Consider the following 20,201-nt stretch of genomic DNA (forward strand, 5'->3'; position numbering starts at 1 on the left):
ATCGTCGTTTCCTTATTCTCTTACGTCTTGGAGGTTTAAGTTTGTAACCATAAGCTCAAGTGCTCCTGTTTGTTGGAGTGTATGGGGAATTTGCCATCTACTTGAATAGGATATCCATGTATACTTCATTGATCTCAATAATTTTTTTACCTTCTATTTCGACCACATGAACACCCAAGTTGCTTACACAATTAGTGGTGTCAGTATTGATTCTTAATACTAACTTCATTGGGAGAAATGTGCAGTGCTGCGATCATCTTGTGCAGTTGTGCATTTGAGTTTGTAGGGTGAGGTCAATTGTACAGTGATTTCAAAACACCATCATTTTTGCATCAAAATTACACAAAAGGCCTAACTCCCAACGAGTTGAAGGCATTTTCACCTAAGTTGTGAACTTGATTAGCCTGATTATTTCTAAACTAATGTTGTAGTAGTAAGTAGTAAGTAGAAATAGACAATTAATGGGTAATTACTTCCGACTTCCGTAGACATACTAGTCACGGCCTAACTCGGTGGGCTTTTCTTTTTCCTCCGTAGGCGGCTCAAGTAGCAGTGCCGTGAATGGCATGTGTCCGTATCCGTGAGGTATAAATTTGAACTCCATCGGCGGCGGCTGGCAGCTAGGCGGAGGTGGGGGTACATGAAGGAGGGGGCCGGAGGAGGTGGAGATGGCCTCGGCGGGGTGGGTGCCGGTGCCCGTGGCGGCGATGATGGAAGGCTCGGCCTGGCGGAGGAGCCACTCGATGGTCTCTCCGTCGGTGCGGTGGCCGAGTTCTCGAGTGAGCTGGAAGACGCGGGCGGCGCAGAGGGCGGGCATCCGGACGCGGCGGCCGCGGCCGTTGACCTTGGTGTGACGATCTTTAGTGTTGGTGGAGGCGGCGCGTGGCTTGAGTGCGGTGATAGGTTTGGGATTAAGGTCAGTGGGAAGCATATCTGAAGAGGAAGGAGACATGGTGTTGACTGCTGATTGGTTAGGGTTACCCCACACAAATATTCAAACACGACAATCACAACCCTAACCATTTTGACAGCTGTGTCTTGGAATTTGACATGGATTGGGTTGGGCCCATCTTTCTCTCTTAATGGATCTCTAGTCTCCTATGCTTCTACTTCCAATATGTATATGTTTCTACTACATATTTAAATTAAATGAGGTGTGATATATTATGTGTTAGAATTATGATGATGGTGTTTTATTGTTTTGAGTATAGGAAGTTGACTTATTGAATATTGTGACTTAGGGTTACACTAAAATGACAATAGTTCTGCCACGTGACAGACTTCCTTGTTTATGTATAGTAGATTGCTTGATTTCGTATTGCAAATTGCTTGGAATTATATGTTTGAGTTGCTTGTCTATGTATTCGAAATTATTTGTATAGGTTGTCATTTTAACTATAGTGTCATCATAGTGTTCTGATTTCGAATCCAAGATTACTTGGAACTATGTGCTGAGTTGCTAGTCTAGGTTGTCATTTTAATATGGTGTCACCATAGTGCACCCTTGTGATGTGTATATATAATTATTGCGGTATACCATATCAAAATCCCATATCCCATAAAATTTCAGCGCATTGAGATGGCAGTAAGGTAACAATTGGCCATATCCCATAAATATAAATTGATATCCCATAAAATTTCAGCGCATTGAGATGGCAGTAAGGTAACAATTGGCCATATCCCATAAATATAAATTAATTTAGGTTTGAATGCAATAAATCAAAATCTAAAATGTGTTTTTGGTATAATTTTAGTGTAAGCTTAAAAATACGTATTTTTCATTCAAAAATCTATAAGAGCATCTCCAAGGGGTATATTAAAAAGGGTATATTATATATTTACCTTCTTAAAAAATGAAATATACCCTTCTAAAAAGTAACACATTCCAAAGGGAGAAGATATATAGAAAGGTAAATTATTTTTTAAAAATAAAATAATAGTACAAAATGCATTAAAAAACATAAAGTGTAATACCTTCTCAAATACCTTTCCCCTTGAAAAGAGTTTTTCATGAAAAGAAGGCAAATATGGTAGTTATAAGATTTTACCTCTCCATTGATGAGGAGGTAAAGATACTTCTTCAAAATGAGAAAATGTATAATATCTTCTCAAATACCTCTACAATATGATTTTTCATGAAAAAAGGTAAATATGGTAGTTATATTAGTTTATCTCTCCATTTACCTATCCTCTTAGAGATGCTCTAATGAAATTAATTTTACAAATATTTTTCTACTGCATTTTAAGTTTTGCAATACCGTTGTAAATTAGATCTCAGGGACCAATATCACTGTAATAAAACTGAAATTTTGCTATGCAGAAATTAATGGACTTCCAGCCCAGCCCAAGCCCAAGCCCAAGCCCAAGCCCAGAATATAACAAAATAAATATAGTGAGTGCTTAACAGAGATGAAGGCCCCTTTCCAAAAGAAACAATCTAGAAAACAAAAATAACTCCAGTAATCTCGCCCCTCTCTTGGCGGGAATACTATTTTCAAGGTTCTCTCCGGTTATCACCCCAGTTGCTAGTATTTTCTGTCAAACCGCCGTCCGTAATCTTCTACTATCAAATTTCCAATTCTTACGGTAATCATCACTCCAAGTTCTGTGCTATTTTTTGTTCCTTTTTCAGAGATGTGGTTACCTATCTTGTTATGCATTCTAGGAAAGTCATCACTACATATGTTGATATTGTCGATTATTTTGGAAGATCAATGTCGGTTTCGGAAATGTAAATTTTGAATTGGAGTTTTCTTCTTCATGGAATGCTGAAATTTATTTGGACAACGAAAACTACGATGCCTAATCTTTCAATTAGGGCACGTCAGTACCATTTAATTTGTTTGTCTTGAACTGAAATTTGTCTCCTCTCTTCACATCTCTAGTATGGAGTCGAATGACCTCGAGGAAGAGGAGTTCGGGTTCTCAAGGAACTACTTTTTAGCAAAAGAATTGTGCGGTTCTAGCAAGAAATCTGCCCGCAAAGTTTCTGACATCAATCTCGTCGATGAGCAGGTATGCTTTGGGGTTTCTAAAGTAGTACTTGTTGTGTAAACTTCTATGACATTATAGAAAAATAATGTCTTTTAATGCCGATCCTGTAGGAATTAAGAGAAGCATATGCTAAACTTGAGTTCAAGCACGAGAAAGATATCAATAATTTGGTAAATAGTTACCGGAAATCATATGCAGAATGGGTTTTTATGTTAAGGTAAATTTATATCTTCTTCTTTGCTTGTGTGTGTCGGACAATATTAGACATTTTTGGTTCAATCTGTAATTTTGTTATTTTTTACAAATCTATGTACTTTGGTGTTGAGTTGTTTCATTATCCATGTGAAAGGTGTGGATTTGGGCTTTTGATGTATGGCTTTGGGTCAAAGAAGGGGCTGATAGAAGACTTTGCTTCAACGGCGTTAACAGATTATTCTGTTGTTGTGATCAATGGATATCTTCAGTCAATCAATCTTAAACAGGTAAAGCCAATGATAATTTGATTTGCAACCTTACTTTAGAGTATACTGGTTTCTGTTCCTTCCTTTTGTTATTAGTCATGGGTGATCATTCCCTTCTTCTTTCCTATCTGCAGTCTGCACACATTTTTCATTTAATTTGATATAAAAATGTTTGATGGGCTGCGAAGATTACTTACACATGATTCAGTTGGAACATGTGTTTCTGGGTGACAACTTGTTAGCATTTTGTTGTCATCTTCTCATCCTTTGGGGAAAAAAGTGGATGTTGCAATGTGTCATAACCTCATTCTCGATCTTGGAAGTGTATTGCTGAAATAAGTGCAAAATATGCAGATTAGTCATCATTTTGCTGTTATCTTTGTTATTAGTATGATCTACTACTTATATATTGGAACACCTAATTAGACACATGTGTTACAAATTGAATTTTTTTTGTGGTCAAGGTGCAGGGTTTCTTATCCCCCACAAGTAATTTAATTGGCATGAAACTTTTTTCTAAGTCTTTTTTAGGACATCACAATAGGGTGCTCTTTGACTTATCTTCCCAATCAGCTTCTCATTTAATAACCTGGTGAAAAATTTGGCAGCAGTTGCTGATAACATCAATTTTCTGAGCTACCTAATTTTGCTATATTCGTTAATGTTACTTGAATAGTCATCTCTTTTACAGAGGTCCAATATCACATTACTGTCAAGCTAAATGAGTGTGATATTTGGTATTTGTAAAAGTTTTATGCATACGAAAATTGGCGTGGATGCCATTAATTATCCCCTGAGGAACTTCTTGAAAGTGTTGAAGACATTCACCCACTGCCTTGGACAGCATGGTTTAAGGGTATGGTTAGCTTAAAGTGGCCATTAGCCTTACAAAAACATGACCAACAAGAAAATTTCTAGATGCGACAAGAAATATAATACCATGTATACCCAGCTTTGCCTAAAAATCTACCCCAGGTCAAAAAATTGTTGAGTGAAAACATAATGCCAAGTCAGGAATACCAGATTTTGGGTAGTCTAAATCAAAACCGAATTTGACGTCCTTTTCTTGTAACTTCTCCTCGGATATTGCCCCTTTACAAGTAACTAATTTCATTTATGCTCTTTGCATTTTGCTTTAAAAAAAACTTTTATATTAACTGGTTATGTAGAGTATCTCTGATGATGCTATCAGAATACATGGATCATTGGATCCCCTATGGCCCTGTATATGTTTTCTTGCTACATTTGTATTGTTGTTGTCCCCATACTGATGCTTTTTATGGATCAGTTGAAGATAAATTGCAGAATCCTCAAAATGCTAAATACCTCATGGATGTGATATTTGTAGGTTACAGTTACATTAGCTGAACTTCTGATGGAGCAATTGAAAACACAAAGGAAACTGGAAAATCATCCTAAGAACCAGCAACCATTTCATACCCAATCCATGGATGACCTTATTTCATTTCTCGATGGCCCACATTTGGACGATGGTGAATCTTTTGTTTGTGTTGTAGTGAACAACATTGACGGGCCTGCTTTGCGTGATTCAGAGTCTCAGCAATATCTCGCCAGACTTGCAGCTTGTTCTCATATTCTCATGGTGGCTTCCACGGATCACGTGAATGCACCTTTATGTAAGTTTCTTCTCACATTATATTTTTACTGGGAAATGTTGTTCTTGAATATTTTTCATTTCTATCAGTATGGAACAAGAAGATGGTACACACGGAATTCAATTGGTACTGGTACCATGTTCCTACCTTTGCACCATACAAGGTGGAGGGAATATTCTTTCCTCCGATCCTGGCTCATAGTGGCAGTGCACAAACTGTGAAGACAGCTTCACTAGTTTTACAGAGTTTGACGCCAAATGCTCAAAATGTGTTCAAAGTTGTTGCCGACCATCAGCTAGCCAATCCTGATGGAGAAGGCAAGTGGCTAAGTCTGACTGGAAAAATTTACATGCCTTTGCAATTGTATAACAAATGTGTTGGTTCTGTTTCTTGCAGGAATGCCATTGAACAATTTATACACAGTATGCCGAGAGCGTTTCCTAGTGAGTAGCCAAATTACTCTAAATGCTCATCTCACAGAATTTAAGGATCACGAATTGGTGAAGACGAGAAGAAACTCGGATGGCGAAGACTGCTTGTACATTCCTCTTACAAGCGATGCCCTTCAGAAGCTTATACATGAGATCAGCCAATAGAAGATTGATCAATAATTACTGTGTATGACTGTATGTCATAATTGTCATTTGCTGAAATCTGTAGCTTCTGGCATTTGAGCTTGTTTCATATTTTTATCACCTTATCTGTTAGGCTTTGAATTATTATATGCTACTCTCGAATCTTCATTAATATTCATGCAAACATCAAATAGTGCATATCTGAGGGATGGTCAAAAAATACAATGTGGTGAGAAGCAATGATCAAAAACCTAAGTTCGTAATGATTGATCTAGCATGTACTTTAAAATATCACACATTTATGTGGTTGAAAGTTTCAAAATAAATTGAACTCTAATCATAAACCGAATTATAGTAACTTAGTCAATCTGTTATATATGAATTTAAATAGCGGTACATTGATCCACCGAAGCTTTTAACATTTTTACTTTTGAAAAACGCCAAGTATTTTTTACATTTAATTAGTTGAACCTAATTTAGTGTAACACATTTACTAGTAGAAAGCTGGGTCCAAGGAACAATCCATTATTTTGAAGTAAATTTCGTCTGCTACATTACATTGTAAAAATATGATGGCATTAATTTATTTGCAAACATAAGATGAACAAGGTAAATAAACTAGTTACATTTATCAAACTTATGTTATACACAGAAAATTCAGGCCAACTAACTTCACTGAGAAAACCTACAAGAACTGCCTTTCTCTAAAAATATAATAATCAGCAAACATTTTGCTATGGGATCAAGTCCAACATGTTCATTCCAATAGAAGGAAATGCCTTGGCATGAACTGTAAAAAAACTAACATGAAATTTCCCCACATAAAGCCTCACAGGGCAAAGAAAAGAAACAGGACCAGTATCACCAACCCTTTTGGCTCAGCTTGCAAGTTGCAGAAGACCAAGGCAGCAACTCGAGATCGATGGGAGAAATTTCCTTATTACACATCCATAAGCAGAAAAGAAACTCAAGAATGTCATTCAGCAGTATAGTCAGAAAATCGAAGCATAAATTACTTAGGAACATGTCTATACTTCTACATTGTCACCGCTCGAATCAGCTAAGATCGTTAACCTCCGAGTAGTTTTGATAAAGTTACTGCAAGTAAACAAAGAAAAGATACATGCTTTTATTAGTGTATGTTAAGACATGAGGAGATGGCATGCAACGAAAGTAGCCAAACAAATTATTCTCACCTAAAGGGTTGGTCGCCAACTGACTTGACTCTGCCCACAGCATCTCTGCAGAGAACTCGATTCAGTATTTCTGAGACATCAATGCCAAACATATCTGCGAGTTTTCTGTACAATTGTTCATAAGAACCTAGTAGAGAAAGATCTAGTGTACGTCCTACATCCTCAGATTCCATAAAAACCTTGCAGTGACCAGTTTCCAGAATATCTGGTTGAATTCCTTCACATGATGAGTGCTCTGGTACTTCGTTTTGATTAAGGCTGCAACCAGATCCATCAGAAGTATTCCCTGTTTTCTCTACATTCCCATCAGAGGAACTATTTCCAGTTCGAGTGGGGGAAACTGTATCACTGGAGCAACTCAGAGAAATCTGGTTCTCTGGAAGTATTGGCTTACCAAAAAGCACAAACGGTGCTGCCTTGCCGTGATCAGGTTTAGCTGATCCTTGAGTTGGATTTCCCATGGTAAGTAGACAGGAAATTTTCTCATTGCTGGCAGGTGTTGGAAGGAGGGGACTGGACGGTCCAGTAGGATATCGGTCATGAGGCAGAAAACCAACGGGAAACAAACCCAACTGCAGTTGTTTATTTACGTGGAGACTTGATAATGATAAACCATATTGAGCATGCCTGGCTCCCTGCATGCCAGCAGGAGTGGTATTAGGAAGACACCCGAAGGGATTGCTAGACCCGACAAGCTGGGGGCTATATGGTGGCATAGGAATTTGTCCATCGAAAGGGTGATCTGAATGCTGTGGTAATCTCATTTTCTTTCTTGTTGGTGAGAAAGGAGAGAGGTGAATGGCAGGCATGTTTGATACGAGTTCAACGAGCCAAGGGCTTACTCGTTTCACATTTTGAAGCAGATCAGGCTCATCCCAGGCCACCTGTGATCATTTTCATACTGAAACCTTGTAACAGCTGGTTTGGACAGTATCAAGCTTTGCATATTAACATTAAAAATTAAGCAAGATAATATCTCACATATTAAACACAATACATTGAACATCATCAATCAAATGCAATGAAGAGGATCAAAGATTAAGGATTGCACCTAAAATTTCATGACTTGTCAATCCATACACTAGTAAAAAGAAAGTACACTAAGCAAGATTTAGGAAAACACGTGAGTAAATTGGGAGTGATCATGAAGTAAGCTGAATAATAGTGCTATGAAACATTTAACAAACTGAAATAAGACCAATTCATCTTGAACCCAAAATTACCTGAAGTAGTCTCCAAGGTGAATCAGGCCACCAAATAGGATCAACAACCTGAACTGATGATATAGTCCCCATGAACCAGCTTATGCGCGAGGAATCCTCGGTCTCAAATGCCATTTTAAATCTCATCCCCAAGCACCAACGTATTTGCATTGCTACCTTCACCAGAGAGGCCTTCACACAGAACTCAGGAGTGCTGGCTCTGGGATAGTACACCACCTCAAAGGGGTGTCCACTGGCAGCAAGACTCGCTGCTTCGACCACATCTTCCGCCTTCACTCTCCCCCTTCCTATCCAATTCACATTATTGTTCTTCTCATCATCCCTCAAAGACGATGAAAACCCCCCATAAGGCACAATGGAGTTCCCTCCAGCCAGATTCCACGTATCAGTTCCACCACCAACCCCCCTCTTTGCCCGCCTGATACCAACGCAAAGATCACCATTCTCCGCCCTCATGAACACTATCGAGTCCCCCGCCAGGAGCTTCTTATGGTTGACAAAAGTACTCCACCCGGTTGTGAGAAGATGCCGCCTTGGAGTCCCCCTGTAGATATGCCTAAACTTCCAGGTCTCGCCATGAACATCCTTAGCAAGAATGGTCTGCACGGGAGGGTCAGCCGAGTAGTCCAGCCGGGGAAATATGGTCTCCGCACAGTACCTAGGCACTGAAAATCCCCCACCATTGTTGGCATCAGACTGTGTTAGAGTCTTTGCAAACGACGCGGGCGTTTCTCGATTCTCAGAGCCAACAGCCCCTCCTTCATCATGATCAACCTCGGCGGCATCACTCCCACTAGCCGGAGACAATCTCATCTTGGCAAAGACCTCATCCGTATCAGGATCCGCCATGAAACTAATTGACGAAACTCGACATGGTATGTAAGCAGGAATTCTTGGAAAATTCCTAAAATCAACATTCCCACAGCAGTGCTCAGAGTGGCCCTGTGGGAAGTAAAACACCTTGGAATTCTTCAATGGCATCTGCACCATGCTGCCGGCGCAGGCATGCCATAATTGAGAATCCAAACATCTCTCTGTTTCTCTCATTTTCTCTTTCGATTCCATAAAACTCATCATTTCAATCTACAATTTTTAATTCATAGCACAAATTTTCTCTCACAGAAATTGAAAGCTAGAAGCAGAAAAATCCAATTAAAGTTAATAACCTCAAACTCTTGTAAACTCTTACCTCCTTATTTGAAGCACACAGATTGGCAGCATATGATATTTCACAATCAAGAACTTATCTTCACAAAATCAAAACTCTGACAATAGTCAAAAAGTAAGATTAATATCTTCGATCAAATATCACACTTTCTTCAATTTGACAGCACAAGGAACCCATGACCTTGGACCAGATAAAAAACCTTTTCGAAGAAAAGATTAAATAATGAATGAATCAAATTGATCTCTTCCACTTCAATCACACAAAAAAATTAAAATCACGGCAAACTAAAGTAAGCAATCAAAAAATCAAAAGCACATTTTTAGAGAAAAACAAAAGACAAGAAGCGGAACTTTTTCCTTTTACTTAATAAAGGCCTCTTCCATTCTCCCTCACTTCATACTCAACTCCATTCACACTATATATATGTCGTCTTCACTTGATTTATTTTTTTTTCTTTTTCCCCTGTTGAATTCGTTACTGTAATCTATTAATTAATTCCTTTTTAAAAGGGATAGTATTATACTTGCTGCCTCGGATCTGATGAACTAACTCTGATGTACCTTCATACACCAGAAACTGAAATATCCATTCCTCCATGTTGAATATAAATATGTTTATGTATTATAATAAGATTATATTTATTCTGCTGCTTACGAGAATTAAATAATTTTATATTGGGGTGAATCGGGTGATTAACATGGGTGGCGGGGCTTAATTGTTATTGATAGGACCAATGTATAGTAATCAGTGTAAGAGTCTTAATTTTAAAAAGTCTAATCTTTCACTTTAATTGAGCTAAGTCTATAGTAGTAGGTGTAAAAGCAACGTAATTTTTCTTTCTTTTCGAATATTCCATTCTTATTTAATTGAGATGTACGTAAGAATTGATAAAATCGAATTGAAATTCTGAAGCTTCAATTTCCACTCCAATATAAAAGAGCAAAAAACCCTCTATTTTGGATTGATTTATTTTATTAACGTAACAATTCAAACGACTAATTTGAGAAATCGAGCAGGAATGGTATTTTGGCCCATATTAATGGCTGAAGTAGTATTAAAATTCCTTAATTTAATCGTATTCTAACCCTCCATTTTAAATCAACTTTTTTGGAGTAGTATTGATTATAGACAAATGTTTTATAGACACAGTGGCAATACCATAATGAAGTTAAAGTAGTAATTTGATATTATATTATATTTATTATTAAATCTATATTTTACATAAATACTATTTTACCCTTATAGTTATAAAACGTGTATTTTTTTTGAAAAATATTTTGGAGACTTAATGTCTAAGACAAAATGAGGTTAAAGTAGTAATTTTATTTTACATTTAATTTTAAATTAAATTTAATATTTGTATATGTACTTTATTGCCCCTGCATTTATATATGGAAGTAGTATTAATTAAGATCTTGATAAGGTTAATTTGATTATTTATAAAATATAGAGTTCTTAACTAAATTTACTGTATCAAGAAAAATTAAATTATATTTCAAAATATAAATAACTTTAAATTATTAGTTTTTTACATCATTGTTAATGCTATTATTGACCATAATTAATATTTACTTTTCTTTATTAAATATTGAAATTTTACTATATCATGTAGCAATAAATTTGGAGTATGCAATTTTGATTTTAAAATTATTTGAGATGCAGTTTTGATTTTCATACTAATTGAGTACGTAATTTTTTAAAATTTATAGAATTTTAATATTAATTCTTTACATTTCATTTTTACTATTATTTCTGGAATTACAACTCAACAAAAAAAATCACATGTTCTTAACTAATACTCCTATATTTAAAATCTTCTCATTTTCTTATATTAAAATTACTAACTACAAAAGGATATAATTAATGGAGCTTACGATTCTTAATTTTCTTAATTCTTAATATAATTAGTTGATGCACGATATATTAAATAATCTAAAATGAGAAAAGTTGATTCATCCAATTATTTTCGTATTAAAAAATATAATAATTTTTTATTTTTCAAACATTATAAAGTTAATTTTCTAAGCATAATTTTATAGAGTCGAAGTCTAACTAGTACTTGTCAATCAAAATATAAAAAGAACATTACATGTGATAAAAGTTAAGAAAATTAATACAAAAAACAAAAGATAACACAAATAAATGATTCATCATAATAACTACTACTATTATTTAATCATACAATTCAAATTTGAATAAGAAATTTAACAAAAAAAAAAAATTAACCGGCTATGAAAGTATAATATATAAAAAAAATAACTCATAATTAAATTATCAACTAATTAGATAAAAATTTATTTGAAAAAATAATAATATATGAAGTTATCAAATTATTTTATTATTAAATAATAATTTAGTATGCATTATAGTAACTAATTTATAATCTGAATTCATGATTTTTAAATAAATAATATAGTATAAAATTAATATGAAAAAATTGATATGTAAACATATAAAAAGTTTCGAGCATGATTGTAGCTTATCTCTAATCAAATCAATAAATATGCATTTAGATAAAAATATTTAATTTGATTTAATATTCCTTAATTAGATTTGTATCCATTTAATATGATATTGGGTAAAGTAGTCATTATAAAATTTATATCTATGTCAAAATGCCATAAGGATATTATGTCTTAAAAATATTATGTTTCTAAATCACTAACTTCTTTTTTATTAAGGAATGTGAGTGTTTTAATGAGATTTGTTAAATTAAGTGCCTTGCATTTAGTTACATTTCAAAAAATTTTATATCATTAGTTGTCAAGTTCTCTCTCCTCTTCTCTAATTATATGCTTCTTCTTCAATTATAATTCTTTTATTAATGAATTATAATTTTCTTCTTCTCCAAATATAATTCTCTATCAACAAAATATCTCTTTTCCAATTTTCTCAATATTGATTTTCTATAATAATTATAAAAAAATTATTTACATTAATTTATCACATACAGATTACAATACGCATTTGATAAATTCCCTTTGCTTTGTCTCTTCCCAAATTAAAATTCTTTATGTAAATTAAAAATCCGATTTGATATATTCATTTCCCTCTGTAGCTTCTACCTCAAATTTCTAAATATGATTCCCATAAACAAATTTTGTCATATTTGATTCTCAATTCTAATTTTTTTTTATAGCAATTAAAAAACCTCATTCACATAATTTTTATCTCATAGTACAATTTATAATATGCATTATCAATTCTCTTTGTATTTTTTTTTTCTTAATTAAAATTTTCTATATTAATTACAATACTTCTAATCTAGCCATTTTCCTATGTAGTTTCTAGAGCAGTTTTTAATAAATACTATTATTTTGTCCAACTTATAATAACTTGATTCTAAATTTTTGGAGTGCACGTTCGAAACTCTACCATAAAAATAATCACATGTTGTTAGCTCATTTATTTAATATATTAAGTTATATAGCTAATATATTTGCTTTTCTTTAAATAATAAAGCTTTTAGCTCAATTCATAAAATTATGAAACAAAATAAAATTTGGTGTACGATATGTTAATACTAATTGAGTTTGTGGTTTCAATTTATGAATTTCATAATTTTTACTCTTTTGAATTCTTTGCTTTCCGAAACTATAATTTCTTTAAATTCTCAACTCTTTGGAATGTGTTACAGTTATACCTTGATAAAAAAATAATGACGTGTTATTAGCTCATCTATTTAATATTAATAAATAAATTAATATTTTTTGTTATAAAATATTAGAATTTTTAGCTCAGTTCAATATAACATGCAACACATTTATGTTTGATAGTATACGATCTATTAATTCTAAATGAGGTTACGATTTTGATTTTAAGAATTCATAATTTTGATTTTTATTATTTACGTTCCCAAATTTTAATATCTTTAAATTTCTAGTTTTTTGGAATGTTACAATTGGACATCGATCAAAAAATATAATCACATGATCTTAACTTGTGTATTTAATATCTTAAATATATTAGTTAACATTTTTTCTTTTATTTATAAAATAGCGTTATTGGCTCAATTCACATCATGCAACTAAAAATTGATAGTATATGATTTATTAATACTAATTGAATTTACAGTTTTAAGTTTATGAATTTCATAATTTTATATTTAATTCTTTACTTTCCAAAATATTAAATTCTATAAAGTCTTGATTTTGAAACATTACGGCGAACCTCTACCAAAAAATTGTCACATATAGTTTTAACTCATTTATTAAATATTTTAAAGCTTCATAGTTTATATTTACTCTTTTTATAAAATATAGTAGTACTAGAGTCTTAGCTTAATTCATCATACAATAAATTATAATTTGGTATAATATATAAATTATACTTATGGCAAAATGTCATAGGGGTATTATGGCATGGAGACATTATGTCTCTAAATCACTACTCTTAATTATAATATTGAATCAAGATTAATAAGTTCAACTTCGCACAGTCGGTAAATATATCCGAAGGTTACCCTTGGTACGATGAAATGGAATTATGGAAATAAAATTTAACAATGATCCGAAAGTTATCATCCTCAATGCATGTATTTCTTTTTTTTTCTTCTTCTTAAGAATCAAGTATATAATTTTATTTGGAATCTAACATGTTATAATAAAAACACCCCTTAATGTTTAACTAAAACTTGAACAGCAGTCAATGGATGTTCATCAATACATCATCCCACTGTCATTAGTGCATCCTGAGTTAAATTTGGATGAATATTTTCATGAAAGTTGTTTTTAGTAATAATGGTAAATAATCTGGATTTGTTATAAAATATTTTGTGATTTTATATTTTATAATTGGTAAAAATGATACTCATGTGTCCCATCTCAAGTGATTGACTGTTTAACAGCACATGTTTAAGGAAAATGATAATATAGTTAAAGTGAAGAGAAAGTAAAATAATTAATAGAATAATGTATATACGACTCTCTTTTATATTATTCTATCTCTTACTTCTTCGCAATACAACAGCCAAAAAGAAATCAAGCACTTGAGTTGGGACGGATGGAGTAATATAGTTCAAATTGTACATATATTGGTGCAAACTTAATTTATATATGATGTTGGTTAATGTTTTTCGTCATTTTATTAATATTACACATATAGTTAATTACTACCCTCTCCGTCCCATCTAAGTTGAATCACTTTTTTTTTGCACTCGTTTTGAAAAAATCGTAATAAATAGTTAAAGTGGATATATATAAAGTAAAAGCGAGAATAATATAAAGAAGACTAGTTGAGACGGAGAGAGTACTAAATTACAAATATTACTAAAGAAGAATAAAATGAAAAGAATGTAATTAATGATTTTACTCTCAAATATTGAAAATAGAACACTAAAAGAACGGAGGGAGCACATATGATATTATGATTTGATTTTGAAATGAACAAACATTTTACTTTGTTTGAGTGGTACAATAGCATTTTTTAGGATGAATATATGTTACGGATATTCCTATTACACTTTTGCACATGTGATATTGAGATCAACTTCACGATTTGAGTGTCTAGACTACTAACCATATGTGTCTTTTAAATGATTGGAAGACTATATTACTCGAACTCAAACAAAATTTCTACTGATCAAAAGATTACGTTTGTTTGCTAGTAGTGCCATGTTTCTTGTAACAGCCCGCCCTCCTAGGGTACAATAAATGCGGCGGCTGCTACCCGAAACCGACTCCAAAGAAGTAAACACAGGCTAGGATTTCATTTAAAGAGCATTGACCAAAAGAATTGAAAGAGATATCAGAGTATTTAATGCAACAACTTAACTTAGAAGTTCAAAAGAGGGTAGTTATCATAAATGAGAATCAAAACCTTAAGAGTACGACATAGTATTCCAGACAAAATCACGAGAAAAGGGCTAAGGCCACAACCGAACGTAAGATGCAAATATTCCAAAAAGAAGTTCTAAAGAGTATCAAAAATTCAGCGGAAAACGACCAAGAGAAAAGCATAGCTATGTATGGTGACACAACTACACTTAGAGTTCAACACATCCATATTAATTAATTAAGCTGCTCAACACCCGCCACCGCTCGTCATCATTCAACCTGCACATAAGGAAAACACATGCAGGGCTGAGTATTTTGAAATATTCAGTGAGCTCGTTGCCAAAACATTTTATAAGTTATGCCACCCTTACCAAGTGAACTCGAGTTTTAAGCAGTTAAAAAGAATATCACGAGTATCACAAAATATATTTTCATAGACTGGCCAGTCAAAATAACCTCCCATTTTCTCATCAATTAACAATCATTCCATGGTGCGACGAAAGTGTGGCCACACTTTTCGCCCACGAGACCGGCCGACTAGCAAGGACGGCTCTCGATCTCATTGTGTACACAGCCTGGTAGGGCTTGCGGCCCATACTCAGACCCGAATTCGTATAAACAGATCAGATATCACATTAAAACAAACATAGGTATGGCATAACAGTTAAACCACCCTTATATCTCCCAACAACATTTAGATAAAATAAAAGAGAGTTTTTAGAGTAAAGCCCACCTCGATTGCTTAGTTTTCAAGTAGATTTGCTTTTCCGTTATCCGGCTTCGCAACCAAAGTTTCACCTTTTAATCACATAGGCACATATCACAAGTTAGGTTCGATACTATTCTTACTTATGCATGTCTCATTATTTTTCCCCCTTCCCAACGATTTATCTCATCATTACTAATTAACCAAGATCATGTTTATCACACCATATTACTTAACTATCAAACACACACTACACAACACATCAACACACACACACGGCACACACACACTCTCGCCACACACACACTCGGCACACACACATACACACGTTTCCACATCCCTTTTCATCCCTCTTTCACTCAACTAAGATGCATGAGGGTTCAAGAAGATCGATTAATTGGTTGGAAGAAGAAAAGAAGGGGTAGAAGAAGAACAACCATAACTCTTAAACAAAAATACCTCTTTAGCGAAAAACAATTGGTAGAAAACAAGTATTAGTCTTGATTCTTCAAAGTTCTTGGATTACACTTCAATTTTCTTCTCAAAGGATGAAGGATTAATGGAGTAATGTGGAAGAAAAATTTAGAGAGTGTATGGGGGTGAGGGGGCCGAAAATTTGGGGTCTAGGGTTGGGGTGTTTCTCTTATTTATAGTGCTCAACAAGATTTTTAGGTAATTAGGATAGAATATTTGGTAAGATCTCATTCTCCCAATTAAATAAATAAATGAAATAATATTGTGAAGTAGGGAAGAAGAATTAACAAAAATAGAAGATGGCAATATCTCCTAATTTTTGAAAATTAGGCTAGGTAATTAGCCATGGTTTTGTTTTTGGTATTTTTCCATATAGAATAAAATATCATGGAGCAAAATAAAAATAAGGAAAATCCTCCATGAAACAAGGTAAGGGGCCGATTTCTATGCCCTTTAAATAAGGCATGGATTTCTTGAATATTGACTAAAATAAAGTAAGGCAAGATCTCTTGAAGTATGGAAAGATTTGGTAGAATAATTAAATTCTAGGTATGGAAGGAAATCAAGTAAGGAATCAAATAAAATAAAACAATTCATTCCTTCCCAAATATAGTGATTTTCGAAAATCACTAGAAAAACAAGGGGCTCGATTTTTACATCTCTAAACAAGGAAATAATTGGCTCTTGGAATTTAATTTGGATAAATATCCCAAGGATTAAATAAATTCCGGAAAAATAGAAATTCTTCCTCCAAGGGGCCTAGGGTTCGAAAATTATAAGAATTAGGGTGACAAGTATTTATGGAAATTTTCTCTAATATTCTCACTCACCCATAAACAATTAAATTGCCACATAGTCTCATATCTTAATATATCACATGCCACATCATTAAATTAAATAGTTTGACTTTTCAAACTTTCAACACAAACCCTAACTCAAATCGACCATATCAACTCGCGAAATAAAAGCATTCTCGATGCCACGTCATCAACAATTAATTCTAGGGCTCAAAAATTAGGGTTCTAAAATCCGGGATGTTACATTTCTAGTGTAATATATAAATCAATATATTCACCCTTTTTATACTAATCTATTAATACTATATAGATTGCATGCAGCCTCGGAATTCGGAATCCTTAATTTTATGTGAGTAATATTATGATGGTACTTTATGATAAATCAAATTAATATATGTACCCTTTAATTATACCATTGCATATAAAGTGCGTGATATCAAAATGCACTTGCGCATTTTAATATATTCTTTAATATTATTGCGCATGATATTATGTAGTGAGTCCCATTATCCACAAATCCACTCTTAAAGATCGAACCACCGAACCCTACCAAATTAGGGCTTTTAGATCTAGTTTTTTATGGATAAGATACAAAAATTTATAAATTATTTTCGCCTTCATCACGAGCCTATTTTAATTCATTTGAAGGTAAATAAGTCATACTAACATGTTACGAAGATTTAACTTCGTTCCAGAATATATTACCTCATTCTAGTAGGTTTTTACTTCATTCCAGTAGGTTTTTACTTCATTCCAGTAGGTAAATGTGGTTTCGCCGTCGCGTGTCGTTCTTTCTCTCTACAATATCTATCACCACCGCCATGGCGCTAATATTGGTTTAATAACACATGGAATAATGTAATAAATTATTGGAATGAAGTATGTGTAGAAGCATTTGAGTTCCTACTGGAATGAAGTAAAAATGTTGTCCAATGAAGTAATAACGTTCCTGAATGAAGTAATAAACTCACTTGAATAAATTGCATTTTTAAATGTTAATCAAGCAAAAACCCACGTCAATGAATATATATGAAACATATGTTGAATCATTTCAAAACCTACTGGAAGCAAGTAAAAACATGTTGTAGTTTTAAGATATTAGGTACAAAATGAAGTAATAAACCTATACAATGAAGTAAAATGGGCTAGTAATGAAGCAGAAAAAAATTTCGCCGCAGCAAATCTCATCAAAAAAATTAGATCTAATGGCCCAGATTTGGTCTCTAGTTCGGTCTTTAAAATTGGTTCGACATTGATCACAGGAATATGAAACTTAATAAATGTCCACAAATATATCAGAGCAGAATCATTAATTGATAACAACTTGCACGCATATGACTTCATTAACATCATAACTTCAAAGATGGGTATAGACTATAGACGAACAGTAATGTGAAAGTCTATTCAATCCTACGTTAGATCGTCATCTTCTTTTACTTTGTGTATGTCGCCTTCTTTGACATTCAACTTATTCAACGTTTTCGGACTCCAATTATTTTAAGTTCTGTATCCTCGTCCACATTACTAATTTAATATGCATAATTATTTTTTAGTTATACAATTAAAATATCTATTCAGATTAAAGTGTATTTAAATTGTAATGGAAATAAATGTATAGATATCATAAGAAATTTTCTATTTGTTGAGGGACTAAATAGAAAATAAATTATCTCATATTGGAATTTCAGTGAAATTTGAGTGAGATTTTAAAACCTTAATAATGTTGCTTATGTTGATTATTTTATTCAATTATATAATCTATTCTATGTAATACTCCCTATTCCACTAAAGATGACTCACTTTCCTATTTAGTTTGTCATAATAAAGATGATTCATTACTAAAAATAGAAACATCTTTTATCTCTACTTTATTTCATCTCTCTTACTTTACTCTCTCCATTTAACACACAAAATAAAGTTGCATAAAATCTCATGCCGCCCAAGAAAGGTCCGAAGCGATCATCTTCCTTGGGACGGAGGGGGTATCATGTTAAATTTAATTTTAAGAAAATTGAATTTGTGAAAAATTCACTGCATAAGTTAATGATACTAGCTAGCAATCAAGTTTCATGTTCATTGTACACATTCCGATCAAAGTTGATAATTTTATTAGCAATAAATTTTATTACCAATAAACTCTATTATATATACTTGCAGGAATATGCTTCCCGGCCCCACCAAAAATAATTCGGGTTGTTAGAACTAGGAATTTAATACTACTATTCAGTAATTTGTGAAACTGATTTAAATGGATTATATTACTAGGATCAAACCGACAAACTAATAAACCGGGAACTGTGTACTAAGCGTGATTCATACCAATGGGAATACACACAAAATAAAACCTGGTAAACTCTTAAACACAAAAAATAAATTTCATTAACCATATAGAAGTTTAATGACAATGAAACACAACTTAATTTTGATAAAATAATTCCTTTTCAATTAATATATAGAAGGTTAATTTGAATTACTATGATAATAAAATTAAGAATCATTATCAATATTTGTAAAGGAAAACAAAAAGAAGACAAAAAAGCATCTTGTGTTTTTGTAATGAATAAATATTGCGAGAGTTGTGTGATGATAAAATAAAGTGTAAATAGTATAGATTAAGACATGAGGAAAAGGTCAGGAGCTGGGTCTTGACATTATTATGTCATAAAATGCAACCATATATTGTCTGAGTAGTACCGATAACGACCCTTGAACCATACATTACTTATCCACACCTCACAAACACAAAGCACAGGCGATCGATGTAATAGCTTGTTTCTACACACACACACGATGACACGAACATACATGATCATGCTGCAAGAGGAAAAAACAATACTCCATAGTAGAATAAGTGAGTGAGCTGGTGAATGAAGCAGAGAGCCCACTTCCCTGATAACATTTCCTCCTACCCTCCTTACAACTTCCACATACAATCCAATTTTTTTTAAAGAAATCAATATTTGGCTGTAGGGCACATACTTGTTTTGTATTCAACATTTAAAACTTGTCAGGGAGTAGTGAAATCGAATCTTAGTGTTTTTTTTAAAGGGTAAATGGAGTATATTTTATGTCGGTAAGTTTTCCAATTTGTAGTTTGTTAAGAAGGTATACTCTACTATATAAAATCTGTACATTCGTTTATCTTTTTTTTTTTTAGTTAAATATACATAGGTGGATGAGTGTTTTGAATAGAAATTTTGTCAATTCGCCGACATCG

General features: G+C 33.2%; 3 protein-coding genes across 3 annotated transcripts; 1 reads left to right on the forward strand and 2 right to left on the reverse strand.

Moving 5' to 3' along the window:
- Positions 1-305: 305 nt before the first annotated feature.
- LOC125218669 (transcription factor TCP11-like) lies at positions 306-1,171 on the reverse strand. Its single transcript, XM_048120385.2, has one exon. It carries the CDS (start codon positions 950-952, stop codon positions 494-496), a length of 459 nt encoding a protein of 152 aa, XP_047976342.1. The 5' UTR covers positions 953-1,171; the 3' UTR covers positions 306-493.
- A 1,260-nt stretch (positions 1,172-2,431) lies between these two features.
- On the forward strand, positions 2,432-5,846 carry ORC2 (origin recognition complex second largest subunit 2). Its single transcript, XM_048126474.2, has 7 exons — positions 2,432-2,586; positions 2,886-3,015; positions 3,105-3,211; positions 3,344-3,476; positions 4,804-5,092; positions 5,161-5,388; positions 5,468-5,846. Exons 2-7 carry the CDS (start codon positions 2,887-2,889, stop codon positions 5,665-5,667), a joined length of 1,086 nt encoding a protein of 361 aa, XP_047982431.1. The 5' UTR covers positions 2,432-2,586; position 2,886; the 3' UTR covers positions 5,668-5,846.
- Positions 5,847-6,247: 401 nt separating this feature from the next.
- LOC125218587 (auxin response factor 18-like) lies at positions 6,248-9,781 on the reverse strand. The gene is made up of 4 exons (XM_089068313.1): positions 9,255-9,781; positions 8,066-9,148; positions 6,843-7,726; positions 6,248-6,744 (listed from the first exon to the last, which is right to left on the reverse strand). The coding sequence occupies exons 2-4, from the start codon at positions 9,140-9,142 to the stop codon at positions 6,675-6,677; spliced, it is 2,031 nt and encodes a 676-aa protein (XP_088924439.1). The 5' UTR covers positions 9,143-9,148; positions 9,255-9,781; the 3' UTR covers positions 6,248-6,674.
- Between the last annotated feature and the right edge of the window lie 10,420 nt (positions 9,782-20,201).

Source organism: Salvia hispanica, chromosome 1, assembly GCF_029641045.1.
Source record: "Salvia hispanica isolate PSC_SH4W2 chromosome 1, Shi_PSC_v1, whole genome shotgun sequence".
In the NCBI taxonomy this organism is placed as follows: Eukaryota; Viridiplantae; Streptophyta; class Magnoliopsida; order Lamiales; family Lamiaceae; genus Salvia; species Salvia hispanica.